At 41.1% G+C, this 19,025-nt stretch overlaps 1 protein-coding gene across 5 annotated transcripts in view; it reads right to left on the reverse strand.

Moving 5' to 3' along the window:
* KCNH1 (potassium voltage-gated channel subfamily H member 1) overlaps positions 1-19,025 on the reverse strand; it is a 223,883-nt gene that overhangs the window by 186,244 nt on the left and 18,614 nt on the right. For 3 of the 5 annotated variants that reach the window (XM_081903840.1, XM_081903838.1, XM_081903839.1), the window contains exon 2: positions 1,016-1,142. In XM_081903840.1, the coding sequence (XP_081759966.1) occupies positions 1,016-1,142 (127 nt within the window). The remainder of the gene's footprint in view (positions 1-1,015; positions 1,143-19,025) is intronic. The other 2 variants (XM_081903842.1, XM_081903841.1) reach the window with 1 other exon arrangement.

Raw genomic sequence — 19,025 nt, forward strand, 5'->3', positions numbered from 1 at the left:
TACAGAAGTGCCATGACCATTTTGATCTTGCTAGTTTCATGTTTGGTATCCTTCCTGGGTGGTTTACTGGTGCCAAACATGATGAATCTGCACATTACTGTATCTTACACTCTTGGAGGGATGAGGAACCTGGGGCCCTCCAGATGCTGTTAAACTGCAACTCCCATCACCCCTGGCTGTAATGGCCTGGCAATTGGATTCAGAGGCTGAACCTGAGGAATCCCAGCCTGCACAGGAGTCCCTGCCTCCAGGGCCGGCTGAGCTGCGGCAGGGGTTTGAACCTGAAGGGCCCTCACCTGTGCCGGATCCTCAGGAGCAGACACCAGCTGAATCCGCTCTGGCTCCAGAGGTGATGGAGGACCCATTGCCTGCAGGTGCTCCTCTCCCAGCCCTGTCAGGGGAAGGTGAGGTTGCCTCTGGGTCCAGTAACCCTCCAGCTTCTCCGGAGCTGCAGAGGCTCAGGGCAGAGAGGCGAAGGAAACTAAGTTCTCACAGGAGGAGTGCTCGCCTTAAGGCCAGGAGAGACGAGTCACCTGTGGGCCTATGCCTCAGAGGAGATAAAGGCCAGTCAGCCCAGTCCCAGGTTGGAGGAGCAACATCGTTGGTAACCTGTTCCTGCTCTTCCAGAGTTCCTGACCACGCCCGGCTCCTTGCCTTGGACCCCGCTTCGCCCTTGACGGACAGCCTCCATACCCTCAACCTAGAACTGGACTCAGACCACGCCACACAGTAACCCCCTCCCCCCCTGGGACCAGCACACTGGCTATGCTAGCTGGGGTGGCTGGGAGATGGAGCCCAGCAACATTTAAAGGGCTACAGGTTCCTCGTCCCTATCCTAAAAGCTCCCTCCTGAATAAGTCCTGCTCTCTCAGCCACAAAATGCAGCTGTGGTTTCTACAGCCTGGGGAAGATTAAACTGACCAGTGGGCTGATCAGATTGTTTTCATTCAACCCGAGCAAGAACAAAGCAACATTTGCAAGTTACCGAACGGAAAGCAAATCTGCCCTGAAATACCTGCAGGTGCTGCTTTTTTGCATAACTTCTGCTCTGTGGTATCCCGAGAGCTTGCAAAATCCATCATTGCTGTACACAATGGGCCAATCCACTATCTGGGCATTGCCCAGGACAAAATTGGTATCTGCTTGAAAAAGAAGACATTTACAGTATTAGATAAAATAGCTGCATGGCACAGTAATGGGTTAGACCACAGACTCCCACCCCACATACATGTGTGCGCGCACACACACACACACACACTCACTCTGGGGGCAAAGCAGTTCCCAGCTCTCTGAGGCTCTTCCTTATTCCATTCAAGGACCAGATTGACACCCAGCTCAGCAATGCTCTAGCTCCCAATGCTCCCCCCCCCCAAGTCTACAAAAGTATATTTTAAATTTCCCTCCCCAAACTCAAACTATCCAATCGAAGTCAGTCTCAGCAGATATGGATCCTTGTGAATACAGTGGTACCTCAGGTTAAGTACTTAATTCGTTCCGGAGGTCCGTACTTAACCTGAAATTGTTCTTAACCTGAAGCACCACTTTAGCTAATGGGGCCTCCTGCTGCCGCCGGGCCGCCGGAGCCCGATTTCTGTTCTCATCCTGAAGCAAAGTTCTTAACCTGAAGCACTATTTCTGGGTTAGCGGAGTCTGTAACCTGAAGCGTATGTAACCTGAAGCGTATGTAACCCAAGGTACCACTGTAATAATAATAATAATAATAATATTTTGTTATTTATACCCCGCCCTTCCTTGTTCAGAAAACCGGGCTCAGGCCAGCTAACAACAAATTTAAAACACTTAATTGTGATACAACAAAAAACAGCATAAAATACAGTATAAAAGCATGAATAACAATAAATTCAAAGTTCAAAAATCAATTTAGGGGGGAAATCCATCCAATAAACATTAAATAACAATAAATTTATCCAATAAACATTAAATAGTCACCAGAGCTAGCTGGCTAAATTACTCCTATTTGGGCCAGCAAGGAGGCCAGGGGAGAATTAGCTGTGGGGTCCCAGAGCGGGTAATCTTCATAAAAATGGGAGGGAGAGGGAAGGGAGGGGAATGAAAGATCAGGCTAAATTTCAAATTGAAAGCCAGGCAGAATAGCTGTGTCTTACAGACCCTGCAGAAGAAGGTTAAATCCTGCAGCGCCCTAGTCTCATGGGACAGAGCATTCCTGAATGGACTCGCAGCTTTTTGGTCTATGTTCTTATACTTCCCATATCTGTACAAGTCTGTCCAGGGCAGTTCAACAACAGTACAAGACTGCCTCAGTGTTTGACCTCTCATTCGCTAGCTGCTGTTGTGCCCTGTCTTCCAGACATTGTCAATTCATTTCACTTTTAATTTGTACCCGACCTTTCTGCATTACTATACACAAGGCGATCTACAGCAACAAAATATACAACAAAGAACACACATCCAATAATAATTTGTTCCAACGCAAAAAGTCATAATAAAAAAAAAAAATTCCTTCCAGTAGCACCTTAAAGACCAACTAAGTTAGTTCTTGGTATGAGCTTTAAGCTCATACCAAGAACTAACTTAGTTGGTCTTTAAGGTGCTACTGGAAGGAATTTTTTTTGTTTTGACTATGGCAGACCAACACGGCTACCTATCTGTAACTCATAATAAAACATAACTTTAAAAATGGAATGACTTCTATTAAATAAAGTAATATTCAATCATCTTTTAAAATACAATAGTACATGATAAAATTAACTCCCAAAACATCAGCAAATAATAAACAGAAATTCACTCTTAACTATTACAATAAATAATTATTAAACCATGATCAATAAAAATAACTGCAAGTCACAATGCATAAAATACCACAATACATACAAAAACCATGTAAAAGGAGTAAACTGAGACACCAAGACATACAACTTATAAAACTACCCCCCCAACTCCTATTCTCCCTTCCCAGCTGTTTCTGATGTAGGCCCCGCGGAGGACCTTAAGGTCCACTAATAACAACATCTTGGAGGTCCCAAGTCACAAGGTGGTTAGATTGGTCTCAACTAAAGCCAGGGCCTTTTCAGTACTGACCCTGATTTGGTGGAACGCTCTGTCACAAGAGACTAGGGCCTTGCGGGACTTGACATTTTTCCGCAGGGCCTGCAAGACAGAGCTGTTCCGCCTGGCCTTTGGTTTGGACTCAATCTGACCCTTATGTCTTCCCTCCCCTTACGGTTTTGATTTATGGGCTACTTTTAAAATGAGGCTGCTTTTTAAATTGCATTTTAACCTGTATTTTAAATTGGGGGGTTTCGGGTGTTTTTTCCTCCCTATTATGTTTCTATTGTAATTCTACTGGTATTAGCCACCCTGAGCCCAGCTCTGGCCGGGGAGGACAGGGTATAAATAAAAATTATTATTATTATTATTATTATTATTATTATTATTAAAATCATGGCCTGGGGGAAGCTAGTCGCTCAGCTGGGAATGACTGAGGGTGGGGGGAGGCAGTGGCGTAGCGTGGGTTGTCAGCACCCGGGGCAAGGCAAGTAATTTGCACCCCCTAACCCATAGATTTGCGCCCCCTAACCCTAACCCCCAGATGTTGCGCCCGGTGCGGCTGGCCCCCCCTGCACCCCCCACGCTACGCCACTGGGGGGAGGCAAGTCTCTTTCCCTCTTCTTTGCACTTCCTTGCTGAGGAAGCTGACTTCTGCTGCATCATTTTATTTTTTTTTTATAATAATGTTTTTATTTGCTTTTTTCCAAGGTCAGATACATCGTCAGTTATTCAACAAAGGCAGTTTTACAGAAAGAAAAAGAAAGAGGTTATAAGCAAAAAAGAGATCTTACTTTACAAAACAATTTTTCATGATCTACTGGACTTCCCCACATCTTCCATCCCCTGCATCTTTTTCAATAAAATAAAGTTACAGCAAATTAATACCTTGTTTCCTGTGTTTTGTACTTTCCTCAATTGTATATTAGGTTTAGGAGAAATATTGTTAGTTCACAATTCCAACAGTCCTCAATATAGAAACTTTACCCTAGACTTTAGTCATTTCATCATCAGAACTTAAATTCAGCAATATCAGAAATTTGAGATCTGAAGCTTGTTGTCTAAAAACTTAACAAATTCTCAACATTCACATAACTTATAATGTTTTTGTAAATAGTCCTTAAATTTTTTCCAGTCCTCTTCCACTGCCTCTTCTCCCAGGTCTCGGATTCTGCCAGTCATTTCGGCCAGTTCCATATAGTCCATCAGCTGCGTATGCCACTCTTCCAGCGTGGGTAGCTCCTGTACCTTCCAATATTTAGCCAATAGAATTCTTGCTGCTGTAGTTGCATATAAAAAGAAAGTTCTATCCTTCTTTGTCACTCTCTGGCCCACAATGCCCAGGAGAAAGGCCTCTGGTTTCTTAGTAAAGGTATACTTAAATACCTTTTTCAACTCATTATAAACCATTTCCCAGAATGCCTTCACCTTCGGGCATGTCCACCAGAGGTGAAAGAACGTTCCTTCAGCTTCCTTACACTTCCAACACCTTTTATCAGACAGATGGTAAATCTTTGCAAGTTTGACTGGGGTCATGTACCACCTATATATCATTTTCATAATGTTTTCTTTCAAGGCACTACATGCCGTGAATTTCATATCGGTGTTCCATAACCTTTCCCAGTCTTCAAACATGATGTTGTAACCAATGTCTTGAGCCCATTTAATCATAGCTGATTTAACTAACTCATCTTGTGTATTCCATTTAAGCAGCAAGTTATACATTCTTGAGAGCACTTTCGTCTTAGGTTCAAGTAGTTCTGTCTCTAATTTTGATTTTTCCACCTGGAAACCAATCTTTTTATCTTTTTTAAACATCTCTTGAATTTGGGCATAGAGAAACCAGTCTCGCACCTTGTCCTTTATTTTTTCTAAACTCTGCAGCTTCCAATTATCTCCAACTTTTTCTATTATCTCACAATATTTAGCCCAACCACTCTCCATGTTAAGTACTTTGGTGGTCTTCGCCTCCGTTGGTGACAACCACCTCGGTGTCTTATTTTCAAATAAGTCCTTGTATCTAGTCCAGACATTAAACAAAGCTTTCCTGACAATATGGCTCTTGAACAATTTATGTACCTTTACCTTGTCGTACCACAAATATGCATGCCATCCAAAAGCATTGTTAAACCCTTCCAGATCTAGGACATCAGTGTTTTCTAGTAGAAACCAATCCTTCAGCCAGCAGAAGGATGCTGCCTCATAGTATAACCTTAAGTCCGGCAGGGCAAACCCCCCTCTTTCTTTAGCATCTGTTAGTATTTTAAGTTTTATCCGGGGCCTTTTGCCCTGCCAGACAAATTTCGTAATGTCCTTCTGCCACTTTCCAAAACACTCCACTCTATCCACGATCTGCAGGGTTTGAAACAAGAATAACATCTTTGGCAATACATTCATCTTTACAGCTGCAATTCTTCCCGACAAGGTAAGTTTTAGTCTTGACCAAATTTCTAAGTCCTTTTTAATTTCAATCCAGCATTTTTCATAATTATCTTTGAATAAGTTCAAATTTTTCCCGGTCAAATTCACCCCCAGGTATTTCACTTTTTTAGCCACATTTAACTCCGTTTCTCTCTGAAACTCATCTATTTCTAAAGAAGTCAGATTTTTCGCCAAAACCTTTGTTTTTTGTTTGTTCAACTTGAATCCTGCCACCTGACCAAACTCATAAATTAATTCTAAAGCTCTTTTAGTACTAGCTTCTGGCTCCTGTAGTGTTAAAACCAAATCATCTGCAAAGGCCTTCAACTTATATTGTTTACCTCCGACCTGTATTCCTTGTACCTCCTGATCCTTCCTAATCAAGTTCAGCAATACCTCCAGGACCGAAATAAATAGCAGGGGTGATAGGGGGCACCCCTGTCGTGTTCCTTTTTCAATTCTGAACTCTTCTGTCACCACATTATTCACTATCAATTTAGCTTTTTGCTCTGAATAGATTGCTTCTATACCATTTTGAAACGCCCCTCCCACTCCCATCCCTTCCAAATTTCTCTTCATAAATTTCCAAGATATATTGTCAAAGGCCTTCTCTGCATCTATAAAAATTAATACAGCTCTTGTGTTCAAATTTGTCTGTAGTAGCTCCAGAACATCTATAATGTTCCTAGTGTTGTCAGACAGATGTCTACCAGGGAGAAAGCCTGCTTGGTCTTTATGAATTACTTCATTCAGAACTTTTTTAAATCTACTTGCCAGAATGTCAGCAAAAATTTTGTAATCCACATTCAGGAGTGAAATAGGACGATAATTCTTGAGTTGAGTCTTTTCAGATTCCAATTTTGGTATCAAAGTGATGAATGCTTCTTTCCACGATTCCGGAGCCCCCTTCCCCTCCATAATTTGGTTACACACCTCCACTAATGGTTGAATCAAATAATCTTTTAAAACCTTGTAATATTTGGAGGTGAGTCCATCTGGGCCTGGGGATTTCCCCAATTGCATGTTCTGAATGGCACTTTCTATTTCCTGCTGTGTTATTCTGTAATTCAGGGTTGTTTGTTTATCTTGGGATAATTTTTTCAATCCGTTACTTTTTAAAAATTGAATAATCTCCTCCTCCGCCTGTGGACCTTGAGTAAACAGTTTTTTGAAATATCTCTGGAAACACTTTCTAATTTCTTCTGGTTTCTGAATACTTTCTCCATCAACCTCCAAGTTGGTAATAGAATTCAATTTGTGTCTCTTTTTCAGCTGCCATGCTAATAATTTTCCACATTTGTTTGCTGATTCAAAAGATCTTTGTTTCATTTGTTTAATTTTCCATTCTACTTCTTGGTTTATCAATTTGGCATATTGTGCTTGATGGAACTTAATTTCTCTTAACACTTCTTTTGACTTTGGGTTAAGTCTAAGTCTTTTTTCACCCTCTCGTATCTTCTCTAAAATCTTGTCTCTTTTCCCATTCCAGAGTTTTTTCTTAATAGAATTTTGTTGAATCAGAAACCCCCTCATTACAGCTTTGCTTGCGTCCCAGATTGTTCTCTTGTCCACCGGGGTATTCATATTGATTTCAAAATAATCCTTCAACGTTTTTTGGGCCTTCTTCACAATCTCCTGATCTCTGAACAAAGTGTCATTCATTCTCCATCTGAAGGATCCAGCTGGCACAAGTCTCAGATCCATTTTCAATGCGTTATGGTCGGAGCAGGTTTTAGGGCAGATCTCTATTTTTTTTGTCTTAGGGGCCAGCCCTCTAGTTATCCAAATTTGGTCAATTCTTGTCCATGATAGGTGAGCCTCAGAAAAGAAAGTCCCTTCTTTACCTAGTGGGTTTTTGGTCCTCCAAATGTCGATCAAGTCCATATTGTCTGTCAGTTCAAAAAAAGATTTAGGTAGTCTGCCATCTTTAGTCAAATTTTGGTTTTGTGACTTATCCATATGTGTAGAGACGACTCCATTCATATCTCCCATCAAAATGATGTTAGTGTAGTCTATATGATCCAACATTATCTCATGCAGCTTTTTGTAAAATTCCGCTTTCCCCTCATTTGGTGCATATACTCCTACTATCAAAAATTTTTCTCCTTGTGTTTGGATTTCAATCGCCATCATTTTAGAGTCTTTGTGTGGGTTTTCTTTTGGTGGGGCAAATGTGCTTTCTCTCCTAGATGCCTGCCATGACCACTATGGAAAGCAGTGCTCATCAGACGAAAGGAAGAAATGCTTCATTATCACAACTTCTGGTCATCACAGAATTGTAGAGTTGGAAGGGACCCCGAGGGTCATCTAGTCCAACCCCCTGCAATGCAAGAAATATTTTCTTTGCCCCCTGTTCATGTTGGCATGGAGCACCATGGGCTGCTGCCGTGGTTTCCTCAGGAAATGAAGAAGACCCTTGGCTACAAAGCCTCCATCAAGCATGGCATGACATCCACCGATGAAGCTTTTCTATAAAGAAAAGTGTTCTGAATCATCTGATAGTATTTGGTATAATGCTGTCCATGCAGAAATGTTGCACTTCAATCCTTGTATCCCTCTGACCATTGTCACATCTTACTTCTGCCACTGAACCATCACACGCAATGTGGCAGGCTATGAGCTTTGTCGAGGGTGATAACCTTATCTCTAGCTTGCAAACCCTTCATCCTTACATGGAGTGTGTGAGAAGGGCTTCTGCAATGCTTCTTTATCCTCACCACCAGAAGAAGGAAGAAATAGAAAGTAATCTTTTCCACGGGATGTGATTCCCTTCTCTTTTCTAAATATTTTAGTAGCTTGGGAACCAGCTGGTCAGCTGCACAATTCTACATTGTTTTTGCGGACAGCAGGATACAGATCTGTGCCAAAGTCCAAACTGATCCACAAACGCAAGCCTACTCCTGTTCAACAAACAGCTTCACCAAATGTTGAAGGAACACCATGTAGTTATTTGATAAGAATATGAAAAATCATGAAAGATCATTTTCTGAAAAATCAGTTAGCATCAGCTCTTGCCACTAGGCTTTGCAAGTACAGTGGTACCTCGGGTTACAAACACCTCAGGTTACAGACTCTGCTAACCTGGAAGTAATATCTTGGTTTAAGAACTTTACCTCAGGATGAGAACAGAAATCACACGGTGGTGGCATGGCGGCAGCGGGAAGCCCCATTAGCTAAAGTGGTACCTCAGGTTAAGAACGGTTTCAGGTTAAGAACGGACCTCCAGAATGAATTAAGTTCGTAACCAGAGGTACCACCGTACCAGCAATCAGCTGGTTGCCAACGCTGGAAAAGTCCTGAACCTTTTCCAGCATGGTTTGATTTCAAACCAAGAGGGCAAAGGAAAATGTTTCACCTGGTATCTTGATGACACCAGGTGACTGACAGTGACTGTCAAAATGGCCGGCAGGAACTGAGGAACCTAAGCACCAAGCAATGGCACCCCACTCCTGCCCTATTGAAACATGCCATTGCATGAAGGATCAACTGCCTGAATGGGTCTAGAGTTGACTCAATCATAACAGAAGACTCCTGGCACCATGAAATAGATACCGGTACAAAGCCTAGCCAGGCTATTGCTGGGACAAAAGAAAGAAGGATAATCATTTTGAGGGAAGAACATTATAAATCAGGTTTGGATCTCTCTCTCAACTAATACTTTGTAGTCCATGATCACATTCTTGATTACGGGCCAGGAAAGGAGTATCAGGAGTGTGCTAGCTTGATTTTCTTTTTTGATTATCTCAAGATGAAACTGATCTGATCTGTCCATTGCAATTTCAGGAACCCTTTTGAGTTTCAGAGACCGTGTGCTCAGATATATTTTCATACTGCAGTTATAATGGTGGTTATTTAGAATTCTATTCACTGGTCTTGAGCAACTCATTTAAGAAGTTCAGCACATTCAAAACTTTTCCAAAGTAAACTGAAAACTGGCATGCAGATGCTAAATTCTTGTACAAACTACTTTTCAAAGAGAAGGGGAGGGGAAGAGAGAATGTGTCTTCGCATAATTATTTGGTCAAAGACTAAGACAACTTGTTCAAAATTCAAGTTGAAGTGTTTAATCTAACCTTTATCAAGGTTTTTCTCTTGCATAGTTAGCCTCTATGTTGGTGATAATCTCAGTTACTGGAGAGAAAGGCATAGTGCTTTTGGGGGGTGGAACAATTGCATTTGTAATTTTATAGTTTTGTTATATTGCATTATGTCTTATTGTAAGCCGCCTTATTTATTATTTTAATAGGAAAGCAGGGCTTATATATTAAGCTAAAACTAAACAACATAGTCACTTTGGAGACTAGTGTGAAAACTTGTACATCTTAACACAGATAGATGATAGATGATAGATAGATGATTGATAGATATAGATAGATAGATAGATAGATAGATAGATAGATAGATAGATAGATAGATGATAGATGATAGATAGATAGATAGATAGATAGATAGATGATAGATAGATGATAGATAGATAGATAGATAGATGATAGATAGATAGATGATAGATATAGATAGATAGATAGATAGATAGATAGATAGATAGATAGATAGATAGATAGATAGATATAGATAGATGATGATAGATAGAATCCCAACTTGGCTTTCAGTACTCAAAAAAGAAGTATCTGTATATTTCACAATAGCAATTAGCAGAATAAATGGTGGAAATGTTCATGCAGGCAACAACTTTTGCAGCAGATGGGCTAAAACTCCAAACACCATAAACTACTTTATCTGTAAGTTAAATCTGGAAAACCAATATCTTTTTCCTGGCACATTATATGCATTATACTCTGACTGGGAAGCAGAAAGAGTTTGTTGTGAGCATGGTCCCTTCACTAATCATTTCATTACATTGAAGATATCTTCCAATCACTTTGAGCCCTAGGTAAAAAGTGTGGAAATTAGGCTTGAACTTTCTGCCTTTAAATGTATCCTACAAAAAGACTAGAGGAAACTTTGCAAATTTTAGCCCCAGTTCAGTGGGGCAACTGACTGCCAAAATCCACCGAGACATTATACCCAGATTTGCCATCATGGATATCATTTAATGGTAAGGTGCTGAGTATGTCCTAGAATGCACTCTCAGTTCCTGTGGGGCAGCAATGAGACCCAGTAGCTCCCTTGTCAGCTAGATAGGCACCCAAGTGTCCTCCAGAAATCTGGAGCTGATACTCATGCACTGCTCAGTGTATGCGTTATGTACTGAAGTTCTCTCCCTGGGCCAGCAGGGGGATACTGTAGATAGTTTAGGTCCACATATGCAAATAAGGGATCTAAAGTGACATTCGGTGATTGGATAGTTACAGAAAATAGTTACTGTTGCGTTCTAGTGGAGCTCTATATAAGCAGGCTGGCTGAACCCTTCAGTTCTGTTCTGGCCTGTGAATAAACAAGAGCTGTTTGAAGAATCGCTGTGTCGTCTGATATGTTCACCCATTACTTAACAGTACAGTGTAGAAAGAGTTCCTTGAAGATGTGTGCTGTGTGCACACTATTGGCTTAAAAGCTATGTGCACACTATTGGCTTAAAAGCTATGTTTGGGGAAAATGCATCAAAAACACAGTATTTCATAAGGAATGACAACATAGATGTGAATTGTGGCTAATGTATTGTCTGCACTGCTTCCCAAACTAGCAGTTTGAGTGCGTACATAACCAGAATGTTTGGAAATCACTGGCCTACAGCAAGTAGGAAGAAGCGGAGGCTCCGAATCATTCTTATTCCCAAGGGTAGCTTATCCTGTTTACAGCAAAGAGAGAAAAAGAATGAAGAAGAAAAAGAAACAAGCATGTCCTTTTAGCACCGTTCCATAGCACTACGCCTCCATGTCTGTATTTTTAAAAAGCCGCCCACATTACATCTCACGACATATTTATTATTGTCAACAGCAATTTCTCCAAGTGAGAGACCCAAATAAAAGAAGCATAAACATGCCTGCGTCTGAACTTCCCTCTTTTCCTGCCACCATCACCCTTTTTTCTCCGTAAAAGGCTTTCCTCAAGCAATGGGCACGTGGGATTCAATCAACACGTCTTTAGTGATGTACACCCACTGCCCAATTCCATTTACAACAGGAAAAGTGATCTTTGCACTCCCTTTGAAGTAAAACACGGTGACAATATAACTGCAGGACATTTTAACTGCTTTGTTTCTCCCAGCCTGTGTTAAATCCCCTTAGCTTTTCGCTAGCTCTTTGCTGGTCTTCCAGAAACAATAAAGCACATTAGCACTTACTGTGATTCATTAAGCCAAACCACTTCTCCTTCTAGGAGCCCATCCCTCCTGGAGATTATGTTCTCCTATTAACTCTATCTCACTCCCAACACGAACCAGTGTAAACTTCAAATTGCATTCCGTCCTAATTGTAATGACCATGTCAGAATGTCCTATTGGTTTTGATGTTCACAATATCCAGTCAAGAACATCGAAACAGGAGCAGATTGATGGATACTGGGGTCCAATACTGAGCTTGCAGTATCTTTCTACGGACATAATTTCAGATTAAGGGGCAAGGAACAAAAGTTTTCAGTACCAGGATAACATTAAATACCTGCGATTGGATTCACTCAGGGTTAAATTGTAAACACTGAGTATTTTAAGAGAAATAGCTGTAATTAGTCGCTGTCTTTTTATACCAAAAGAACTATATAGCAATATAACAAACAGGTTGTTCTCAGTGGCCAATTAAACCCTGTGGAGGCTCCTAGGCAGTCAAAATCGGGGGGGGGGGGAGGGTGCTTGCAAATTATGTCCAAATACATAAATATGTATAAACCAGTTTTATTTCAGGATCAAATCAATATTATTTTGATCCGTTGTCACAGGATCACTAAAAGGCATCGGGCCTATAAACTGGTGCCTACTCTGTATATTTGGTAATCTGGCACTGGTTACTCTTTTCTGAAACGTGGATTTGTGCATTTGGTACCCACGTCTAATATTTGGCCCATTAATTAATAGCAATAGTGACTCAGTGTGCAAGGTCAGAGATGGGGCGAAATGAGGAACTGATTTTCATTATTATTTTAACTCTTCCCCCAAGATGACCCTGCTGCCCATTCAGTGGTTTTTTTTTAAGAGATGCTGTGCTATAAATAAATAAATACACATTTTTGCAATGGGACAAACATATTGTTGAGCGGATGATGCAGCCTGCCTGTCCATTCTTGCAAGGCATTGTGGCAAAAGAAACCACAGCAGAGGATCAAAGCAGAGGCAATTGGCTGGATCGTGTTGGCAACAAGGACATATTCCCTCCCCACAAGCCTTCAGAATGAGGGCATTCTCCAGTCTATTTATTTGAAATCCTTCTCACTACAGTTCCCTCTGTTGGGGGACAGAATTCCGTGGGTGCAATCGACGATGTTGTCACATGCCCTTTGTTGAAGTAAGTTTTGCCTTCTGCATATAGAATGGGGGCAACATCTTATCCTTAACCCCAGGCAGCAAAATGTCTTGGGGCAGCCCTGTTTGCCGGTGAACCTGATTTCATTGTAAAGATGCTTGGACTTGTCCTGGAGTGCACTGGAGTGGGGAAACGATAGGGGTGAAATTTCATTTAAGTTTAGATTTAAAAGTGAGCCTACCAAATCTGCCCTTTCTAAAACAATACACAAACTGGAACACAAGTCCAAGAAGCTCTGAAATTCGCACACCTCTGAATTTTGCAACAGGGTTCCAGACAAGTAATGTATACAAAGTTGCATGCACTGCAGTTTTTTAAAAAAAATGCTTATATTGGTGAAAGTAACCTGCAAAATGCATTGCAGTAGGCTTTGCAAAAATGCGTATATCAGGAAAAATTCATGCTAAAATGCTTGCAATTTTTGAGAGGAGAGAGAGAGAGAGAGAGAGAGAGAGAGAGAGAGAGTATGTGTACACACACAGTGTTTTTTTTCTTTAAAAAGTGTTTAGGGGTACCCTTGCATCCCCTCAGAAAAAGCACTGTCTGTGTGCGTGTGTTATTCTCATGTGGCTGAAGAAATGTAGACAACAGGATGTATGATATGAAAAATTAGAAAGAGGGAGAATAGAAACTGACGGCTCTATCTATCCATTGCTAGGCAACGGCCAGGACTTTGGGCTGCACTATAATCCCACCTGATGTGAGAATGTGGCCTAGACAACACCAAATACTCCCTAGAGGCTAACCACTGTAAGGGAACGTGGGTAGTGTTGACAGTGGTGGCTGGGGGCCACTGGGGCCCCCACTCTCCTCCCTATTGAGTTCTTTTTAAAAAATAATTTTTTAATTTGATTTTTTAAAGTATACAGCGGGGGGAAACCAAAACAATTCAAAATCCAAATGTTGAGATTACTCTGAATCTCTTGACTTCCCCCATCCCTTCCATGGGTCCTAATGATAATATTTACAACTGCATATCAATACTTATTCAAATTTTTATCCTAAATTATCCATAGTTTCTGTTACTTTACAAGTGTGGTTAAAATCCTGCCAATGTTTTAACCTACTTACAGTGGTCCCTGCTGAGTTCTTAAAGGGCAACATTAAGACTGAGGAAGAGGGGGCTGACAGGAAATAACACCCATTAGATTAGTTGTAAGCAGGGAGGCCCTCAGGCCCTCAGGTGCTGAGATCAGCAGAGGTGGCCCTCTTGGTGGTTCCTCCACCCGCAGAGGCTCGGAAGGGCCTTCCCTGTGGTGTCCCCTCCCCACAGAGGCATGTCTGGCATCTTAACTGTACAGCTTCCTGAGAATGCTGAATACGCACCACTTTGCCCTGGCTCTTGACACTTGAGGCCTATATTTTAGGGCTCACCTTATTTTCGCAATTGTGAGTTTTTTTAAACTGTCTTTAGCATTGTGTTTCAATGTTGTGGCCCACTCTGGGAACTAAGGGTGAAAGACGGGTAATCAATCAATCAATCAATCAATCAATCGTACAGGGGCTAACTGAGCTTGGTGTGACAGTGCCCCATCTACCCTAATGGAACAGCCTCTACTAAATGTTGAACAAACCATGTTTGAGGGAAGCTTCTCTGCCATTACTAACTTTCTCGCTGAGGAACCTTAGATTAGCTTACTTACACAGAGTTTAGGAGTAGGGTTCCCATATTTCAAAAGGTGAAAATCTGGACACAACAGCAAAATCTCAAAAACAACAACAACCCACAACTTTTTGAGCTAATTTTAAGTAAATACTAACATGAGTCACCATACATCTGGAATGTCCACCCAGACACAGTTTTGAACAGCCAAATGCTGGCTATGTACCGTATGTTTGGGAAATTCCAGACATATAGGAACCCTATTTAGGAGGGCATTAATCTGATATAGCACTGCAGTTTTCAGGCTGTGTTAAAACTGATTAATGAAGGCAAAACTGAGATCTCTGCAGTCGGCACTTCTTATGGCATCCATCCCGTGAAGAGAAAAAGTCGGATAATTCTAAAGATTTCCGCACAAGCACCTATTTATTTTTTCTGGATGCAGAAAAGATATCTGTAAGGCTGAACAAAGTTACAGTCTGTGCTCTCACCCACTCTACTGAGAACAATGGATAAAAAGAAAGGGAAAAGGTTGTTGCTCAGAGTCCACATCCTTTCACAGTATTTCTTGATGGTAAAACATCTCGAAGGAGATTGATTTTTATTTTCCCTTTTTTTTTAAAAAAATGGATCCTTTTCAAATGGAATGATTTGCCACACAGGGCTAAAAGAATTGAAAATAGGTGTGTGCTGAAATGTGTGACTACAACAAACCCTGGCGGCCTCTATTTCTACAGCATTATATTACTAAAACATAATGACATTCTGCAGCAAAGGTTTAGAGACCTCAGAGGTATGTCTGGGTGGGCCTGTATCCATAAAGAAATACCAGCGCTGATTCACATGAAAGACAAACGCCTACTTGAGCAAGCAGAGTGCAGAAAAACTGTCTTGTACTTAGCAGGCAATCTTGCTGAAAACCAAAGAAGCCCAGTGTCTGAGAGGTACCAGTTTTGGAAGCACCAGTTTGATGAGGCAACAGAAATAGATAACTTGCAGGATGTGCCAATGGCCAGTGTCTGTGTCACTTAAGACTGCATACTCACAACATTTTAATCTAGAGTCAATGGAGACCGAACTAGATTACACACACACACACCGCCATGCAGTCCACACAACATCTAGATCTTTTGCATACATTTGTCTCCTGAAAAGCACTTCTTGAGAAACTGGTTTCATTCTGAAAATAAAAGCTCATTGTGGATCATTATCCCACAGTGTGCCCATTTGAAAACAGGTGTGGGCAGTCCCAACAATTGGAGAAGGCCATCACCTGCCCAGTGATGCTGTGGGGGAGCATCATATACCAAAATTACAATCACCACTCTCTCTTGGGCTTGTGCAGTGAGGAAAAGGCATGACTCACCTAATCAAAATGTGGGTTTTCAAATGCCTGTCAAGTAACCACACCCAAACTTGTGAAAGGCAAGATCTAGAATCAGTCTAGATTGAAATCAACATACAGTGGTACCTTGGGTTAAGAACTTAATTTGTTCTAGAGGTCTTTTCTTAACCTGAAACTGTTCTTAACCTAAGGTATCACTTCAGCTAATGGGGCCTCCCGCTGCCGCCACCGCACAATTTCTGTTCTTATCCTGAAGCAAAGTTCTTAACCCGAGGTACTATTTCTGGGTTAGCAGAGTTTGTAACCTGAAGCGTATGTAACCTGAAGCGTCTGTAACCCGAGGTACCACTGTACTGAAGATGGTCGTGAGTGATTCCAGATTCAGAAAAACTGCATTTTTGTGCCCCAAACAGGTCAGTGAGTAAGCAGCCTTTAGTTGGGATTTACATTGGGGCAAGGGCTATTGGTTTGTCCTGTTAGCTACTGTAGTGTAGATAAGAACGACTGAGAAACCATCACTGATACAGAGTGTAAGCGAGCGGCAAAGGTATAAGAGAGCTTTGCTTTGCTCTCTTTCATTAGCCTGGGGTGTCTGATGGGGAATTATTTAGGCAGCTGCAACACCTGCTTTAAAAAAAAAAACCACACCTTCTATGTCCCCTCTCTTCCTTTTGAATAGAAGAAACCCTGCCTTAGGCCCGTGTTATCAGCGCTGCCAGAGCTATATAAAAAACAGCACCAATAAATCTGGAAACCTGCATGAAGCCTGAATAGAGGAGTCAAGGTTCAATAGGCAACACAATCCCCTTGTATATCTTGTGAGTGAAAAGATGAAGAATTTGGTTTTTAAGAAAAGAAAAGAGCAAAAAAAAGCTGCATGGTTCTGAGAAGAGTCCTGGGATACACCTCAAGCAGGGGGCCAAGCCCTCACAGGCCGTGACTACAGACCTGCTAGCATTGTTTTCCTGCTTCCTTTGCTAAGCAGACTGCTCAATGGAAGAGAGGTGATAAAGGATTGATTCTCCCTTGCCAGATTGCTCCCTTCAGGAAGTAGAACTGCAGCAAGCAGAAATCATTATGATCCCCTCACTTTCTCACAGGCCTCAACCCAGCAGAAGGAGTAAGCAAAGCTGTATCAGGCAGGCAGGAGAACTAGGAGGCAGAATGTCAGCTAGAGATAAGGAAGAGGTATGGCCCAAGACATTTGGCAACCTGAGTCAAAGGTGGCCCCACCATCACCCATCCTATGTATTGGAGGGGGATGCCAGCCGGTGGCAGAGGACAGAGTGACTCCAGGAGACATAGGTGTAAAAAACACCAAACGGAAAAATGAAGACTTTATTACTAAACAAATAAACACAAGCTCTGGTGGATGTTATTCCTGCAGGCAAGGCAACAAAACTCAGCTTTTTTCCTTTATAGCAACGGTCACCTGCAGCCAATTAATCCCAGAAACTTCTTAAAGGTATACACACATGTTTCTGTGCCGAATGTCCTCTAACACCCCCTCTCATTCAAACAGAAACAATAGTATTTTAAACAGAAAAGAACATATTTACATATCACACACTGCAACTCCCAACTTTGTTACCAGTCGTGTATGTTTTTCGAGGGTTAACGCTTTTGTAAATACATCCGCCACATTTTGTGTACTTTCACAATACTTCAGCATTATCTGGTTCTGTTTTACATTTTCAGCTACATTTTGGTATTTAATTTCTAAATGCTTTGATTTGTTTCTAAACAGGTCAGATCCAGACAAGGTTATTACGGCTTGATTATCTTCCATAACTTGAATAGGATAATTACACTCTACGTCTATATCCTTGAGGATCTGAACATAAAATTTTACTTCATTACATAATTCCGACAATGCACAGTATTCGGCTTCAGTTGATGATGTGGCCACTATAGTTTGTTTTTTGGATTTCCATCCTACTAAAGAATCTCCAAATTGAAATACCATTCCAGAAATTGATTTTTTATCAGGCAGGTTGGCCCAATCGCTGTCCACGTAACACTGCAATTTTGTGGACCCTGAAGATGGTAATTTTAAACAATAATCAAGTGTTTGCTTTAGATACCGGAAAATACGTTTTAAACCTTTCCAGGCATTTTCTGTAGGACAGCTTACTAGTCTGCTTAGTATTCCAATTGCATAACTCAAATCTGGTCTGCTCCACAATGAAATGTATAATAAACTTCCAATTATTGAATGGTACATTTCAGGATTTACAGGTTCTGTGCATTTTTCTTCATTTTTGAAAAAACCTATTTCCATTGGGGTTTTTATTCCCTTGCAGTTTTGCATATTGTTTCTTTCAAGTAACTCCACTATTTTGTCTTTTTGGCTCAACAAAAAACTTCCATCGTTAGTTCTTTGAATTTCTAAACCGAGATAATTTTTTACTGGCCCCAAATCTCTTACTTTAAATTCCTTTCTTAGTTGTTCTGCAAATTTTTTCACTTGCTTGTCACCTTTTGTAGAGTAAAGCAAATCATCAACATAACACAAACACAATTCTTGTTTATCACCCTTTCCTTTAGTGTATAAGCAGTTATCAGCTAAGCTTCTTTTAAAACCAAGATTTTTTAAAGCATTATCAAGACATTCGTTCCAATTTCTAGCTGACTGTTTGAGCCCATAAATTGCTTTGTTCAGCCTATATACAGAATTCTGTTCTCCTGCCTCAAAACCTGGCGCTTGATTCATAAAAATTTCTTCTTGCAGATTTGCGTTAAGATAAGCTGTTTCAATATCAAAATGGTTTACCTTAAACCCACGTTGTGCTGCAAGAGCTAACAATAAGCGTACACTTTCACTCCTTGCAGTAGGAGAAAAGGTTTCATCAAAGCTTTCACCTTTTCTTTGAGTAAAGCCTTGTGCTACCAATCTGGCTTTGTACTTAACATCACCACCTGCCAAGTGTTTTATTTTATACACCCATCTACAGCCCACTGCCTTTTTTCCTTCTGGCAATGGCTCAATGGTAAAGACATCGTGTTCTGCTAAAGATTTCATTTCTGCTTTCATTGCATTTTTCCACCTTACTATTTCCTGGTGTGGTAACTTTAAAACTTCCTCATAATCACGAGGTTCCTTTTTCACATCAACAGTTTTAGCTTCTTGTATAGTAAACCTTTCTGGAGGTACCCCCTTATTGCTTCTTTGTGACCTTCTAACTTGAACACTCTCCCCCTCTGAACTATCTTCCCC

Source organism: Podarcis melisellensis (genome assembly GCF_964234715.1).
Source record: "Podarcis melisellensis genome assembly, chromosome: 3".
NCBI classification, from domain to species: Eukaryota; Metazoa; Chordata; class Lepidosauria; order Squamata; family Lacertidae; genus Podarcis; species Podarcis melisellensis.